Source organism: Pecten maximus, chromosome 10, assembly GCF_902652985.1.
Source record: "Pecten maximus chromosome 10, xPecMax1.1, whole genome shotgun sequence".
NCBI lineage: Eukaryota > Metazoa > Mollusca > Bivalvia > Pectinida > Pectinidae > Pecten > Pecten maximus.
The window spans coordinates 24,311,760-24,317,023 of NC_047024.1; the positions used below are offsets into that span (position 1 = coordinate 24,311,760).

Below are 5,264 nucleotides of genomic sequence, written 5' to 3' on the forward strand. Positions count from 1 at the left end.
AATAAGAAACTCAATTTATTTTCTTTTCCTTCATAATACAAACCATCTTACTGTGCGTGAAGTGGGTATACCTATATCAATTGATTTTTATGTGCCTTTATATAGGATACTCAGGCATTTAAACAGTTTTCAGTAATTCGCATGTGTTTGTCCTCTAAAATGAACTACTAGTATAGCCAATCATCATTGAATGTGAAAATAGCAAGGATGTCCATCATCGTAGCTTTGATGTTCTGTTGTAACCAGTGCGTAGGAAAGTAGTCACGACAAGGCAAAGACGATTTTATAATTAAACTATTTAAAGTCCTGACAAGGTCCATTGAAAATTCATGAAAGATCTATGACAACTCAAGTGGTTTTCTTTAAACAATTAGACACTTTATTCGATATAATAATAAACATGATTAATGATAAACATGATAAACATGATTTTGATTGTAAGACGCTTAAGCTTCAATAGAGTATGGAAATAAAAACCAAATACAATGGGGAAAACATGGCACTAATTAATTGAACAATGAGCACTATCATATCAAGTTGTCATGTATAAAAAAAATCATCATACGTAATACCTTAAACAATAATAAATAATGCTGGTCAGCATAAATACAATTTACAAGCTGCTTTTAGGAGAATTGTGTTCTGTATAGCATGTGCAAGTAATGCTATCCATAAATACGGTTTGTGTGATATTCATACTGGGTCAAGTGGTATCAGTCGTGCCTTAACCTTAAATCAATTCACAGACACTTGAGGTTATATCAATCCTACAAAACGTGGTCACTATCGTCATTACACGAGGTGAACATTACCGATCATTTATCATTTTCTAACTGTCAAAATGTTTGCTATCTGTTGACCTCTTTATCAATTGACTTGGTCAAAGGGCATTTCTGGACGAAGAAAGAGGTAGTATGGGTAGTTCGTGTATAAACCGCATCAATGCCTCTTGATAGTTGGAGCTGGATATGGTTTTGAACTGAATATTTTTCAGTGGCACACACGCATTTTCTTTTATTGTCATGCATTTGTGCATCTAACTGACGTTACCTCGAATGGCAATTATCGAGGAAATCCAGAATTTCGAATAATTGCGATCAGTTTATGATAGCGATTATCAAAAACTGATTAATATATCAGCTGATATTGATATCGGAAAATAAACAGTATTTTAAACTAAATGACAGATTTGGAACAATTATTTGCAAAGATCAATTGCCACTAGGATGCCACCGATTCCAGACAAACCTCCCGCGACGATGGAAAGGGCGAACGAATAGCTGAGGTCGAGTCCGGAAAGCACGTCACCTACTTTTGCAGCCCAAATGATGCATGCTAGGATGCAGGCACCGGCTGAAATGAACAATTGGATTAGATTTAATCAGAACAAATATAAAATAAAATTTTATGAGTAATCAAATGTATAATGTTACCAATATGCCCTCATTTTATCTTCAAAACGTTTTCGCTACGTCATTTCCGGTCGTGTCGACCATTTACATGTATTACCGGTATGACCGTGTTTATATTTTAAAGCCAAAAATAGAAAACATGAAATGTTCGTTGTGATTAAACTTCCACTGTTTGCGTGGATGTTATGAAACCACGAATATAAATACAACAAATAGTGTTATATTATTGAGACATGAGCTAACCAGGAAAGTTTGTAAACACGAAATGATTTGAAAGCTCCAAATCACGAAAAAAAGCATACACGTTATCGTCATTTCCAGAAATATTTCACAATATTTTGTCCTGTATTTCAAAACATGGTCCAATAATGACCTCATGGATAATGACTTACCTAGATGAAAACGAAATAGATAGTAACTTACAGAAATAGTGAACAGTATATATAAAGTACAGTGTAGTAATTATACAGAAGGACTGAACACACGTCACACAATATAGAATATTTACACCCTTCAATATAAATTGAAGGTAAGATAAAATTTATTAAATATATAAAGAATTAAATTGCATCATACATATGTTTCCTCCAGGACTCGTTCGATACCGAACGGCTGAAAGAGGGAACTAAGAGTAGGTCTAAAGGGATTTCAGAATCAAAGTTAGTTGGATAGAAAAACGAAAGCAAAGTACATGTGCATGTTATGAAGTAAAAAAATGCCCAAGAAATACAAGAAATAAGTTATTAAACGGGGTATAAAGTTTGTGGCAAACCTCCTGGACCAAAGTACACAGGCTGTTTCTACTATCTACGATTAGAAAAACAACAAATAAACTTCAAATAGGTAATTCCTGTGGTGGTAGGTACGTACCCCCCTTTTTTACCCTTGACTCTTACATATGACCACCAAAGTCTATGTTATGTTAACATGTTTTCTAACGCAAATATATATATACTCTGTCCGTGTAACTGCATGGCATATCAGAATGTTGCGATACATTATATTTTATCTGGTACAAATACATTACGTTGACTACAACTGTAAAAGTTGCTTCTGACACTTGCTTACAAAAATCAGTCGAGACATTAATTTTATCTTTATTTCATTTTAACGAACCTAAATATCACATTTGTTTATATTTTCCCCATAGATTTTCCAGATACCGTTTGATTTTCACTTTCTTGCATTCCACGATACCCTTTCCTGAATACTACAATAAGTTTAATTAGCCTTACATGTGATAGATATGTACATAAATGTACCTTTCTTAATTGATTTATCCTAGCTGATGATTGTATTACATTTGAACATGTTTTCTGTCAAATTCAAGTGTCCATAATGCTTACCGCCAACAAAGGCAATTATTGTTGCCAAGATGTAGGCTATCTTGTGTGAATCCTTGGACAGGGCTACCGTGCACAACACTTCCAAGATGGCGGCAGCAGCAACTGCTAACATACCGATTATTGCGAACGCCCGACAAACTTTCAACCAATCCTCCACTGGAAAACACAAAGACATTCCTATGATTTAGATAGTAAAGGTACGTACATGTATTATGCTCTCAGTTTTAAATTGAACGAATACCTGTTTCAACATTCCCGCAATTTTAAGCGAGGAATTTCCTTAAAATGTAAATTGTACAGTAGAAATGTCAACTGGCAGTTTTTGATAATCTTTGTGTGTAGAGCACCTTCTCAAACAAATATCTCCTGAAGATTCAACATACCAACAGTCTAACGTCATCATATATAATGCATGATAAAATGATATCCTTTGGTAATGCTACGCAAAAATCACATAATCACCACTTTTAGAGCACAACAATATATATCCGGTCAGGGCACGAGTCAAAAAGTTGTCTTCCTTCGTCATTTGTGTTTCTAAGCTATATATCTATTTATTAGCACAATGTATGATATACACTATGTGTTGGTGATCCGAAGATAAAGATTTGAATTTCCTGTCGTAGTTGTACCGAGAGAAATATATATAATATATGTACAATTCGTATCCATGTATGTAAATACATTGCGATCCAGGTATCTATATATCATCTTATAGACGACTTCCACAATGATCATGTCAGGGTATCGGGCCGACCAATTGAAACGTTCTTTTTTAGAACGCCGATGTGACGCAGCGGTATAGGCTGCGGATATTTCTGGCTAGGCGATTGGGTGTCGTAGATCGTTATCTTCCTTCTTCATTTGAGTTTCTAAGATATATATATATATATATATATATTTGTGTAACTGTTCAATGTTCTATGTCTATATGTGATCGTATGTAATTTACCTGTTTCTTGATAAAGGGACAGATTGCCTCGAAAATTCGACAATTTACTTGTCTGTACTGTCGTTATTACTACTTGACATATTATATATATATATGGGGCAAAGAAGTAATTCAAACAATGTGAACAATAAGGCTTGTTAAATTTTCGAGACAATGCCCCATATACTCATTACAAGTAATTCGTATCCTCCATACATTTATGTGAGGATCCAGTGTTATCTGGATTATACTGTTCATATTACTTCTTTGATCCATTTATATATATATATTGGTGTGAAATATATATATATAAAACGAATTATATAGAATAGGTCAAGCTTACATACATATGGCAATAAATATATGATAATGTATGGTATGTATTTTACTTTAACTTTTTACAAGAAACACTTATCATTGTAGATAGCATCAGCGAAGATTTATTGAAAAAATGAAAATTTCATGCATGTCAATCAATGCATTTACTATACATAAAGAAATCCATTTGTGGAAGGTAACCTCAAAGATGTCGCTAAATTCGGACTTTCAGGTCATCACTTTAATGTTAATAAGGGTGGTTATCAAAAGGATTTAGCGACCCTCGAGTATTTTACTGTACATAATCTAAATGATGTTCAATTAATGTCACTTTTATATGAAATTTTCTGTTATTCTGATTTATATAGGAAATTATAAGCCCAGCATGTTTAAACTGGTATAATTATTTAATGGAAAAATGCAAACGAATACGGAAAAGTGGGAATACATAGTACATCAAGCTAACGCAAGTTAAGCTTTAGTTAGGCCGGCACGTTAATTGTTTCTTTCATATTAATCTTGACAGGCCAATATTATGAAAATTATATACAAAGTATGTGTATAAAATTAATGAGTTAGAACACTCAATGCTAATTAAACAAACTTGAAAACTAAATTATCATAATGTGAAGAGAAGAACATTAATTACATACCATCGGTATAACTGACACACTGAGATTTTCCGGCTTCAGTGGCACAAGTTGCCCAGAGTCCAATCGACTGACTGGCGGACACTCCCTTAATGGATGCAGTGATAGAACTCCAGCTTGGAGTCGCTAATCCAGCAATTTGTAGTACCAAAGCCAGAGGTAAAATTACAAAGGCAATTTTCAACAACACAGAAGAATCGGAGCAACCCATGATTGAATGTGGTTAAATTCTCGTTGCGTCTGTTTTCACGACTCAGTTGTCCAGAATGAAGCTTGGTACGATGTCGTACATAGTATAATACAGTTTCTGGTAGGTTTTACCAGATAGTACACATGCCCATATTTGGATTCCATGGTGTGCTGTTCAACCCTTGATAATTGATATCAAATCCAAAGGGCATACTATCACCCACATATCGTGTCAGTACCCGTCGACATAAGGTTTGTATTAATACAATTAGAATATAAGTAGCATCGAGTTCATGGCGTTATCTGATAATGATGTCGTTTCCGTTTTCTGAAAAGAAAACCAAGCCCAAAACTGCGTTAGTTTCACTTTCGATAACACTTTGCTATGGTATTCTGGTGATAGACAGGAATAAAAACA

At 34.2% G+C, this 5,264-nt stretch overlaps 1 protein-coding gene across 1 annotated transcript; it reads right to left on the bottom strand.

The window, feature by feature from the left end:
• Window positions 1-356: 356 nt before the first annotated feature.
• Window positions 357-4,972, bottom strand: LOC117335678 (claudin-18-like). The gene is made up of 3 exons (XM_033895835.1): window positions 4,661-4,972; window positions 2,759-2,914; window positions 357-1,353 (listed from the first exon to the last, which is right to left on the bottom strand). Exons 1-3 carry the CDS (start codon window positions 4,866-4,868, stop codon window positions 1,199-1,201), a joined length of 519 nt encoding a protein of 172 aa, XP_033751726.1. The 5' UTR covers window positions 4,869-4,972; the 3' UTR covers window positions 357-1,198.
• Between the last annotated feature and the right edge of the window lie 292 nt (window positions 4,973-5,264).

Bases quoted from the DNA above. Each gene is read 5' to 3' on its own strand.
- LOC117335678 (XM_033895835.1), bottom strand. From the start codon at position 4,868: ATGGGTTGCTCCGATTCTTCTGTGTTGTTGAAAATTGCCTTTGTAATT. The intron at 2,915-4,660 runs GTATGTAATTAA...TGTGTTTTCCAG, and splicing joins GTGTGTCAGTTATACCGATG to TGGAGGATTGGTTGAAAGTT. The intron at 1,354-2,758 runs GTAAGCATTATG...TGTTCATTTCAG, and splicing joins AATAATTGCCTTTGTTGGCG to CCGGTGCCTGCATCCTAGCA.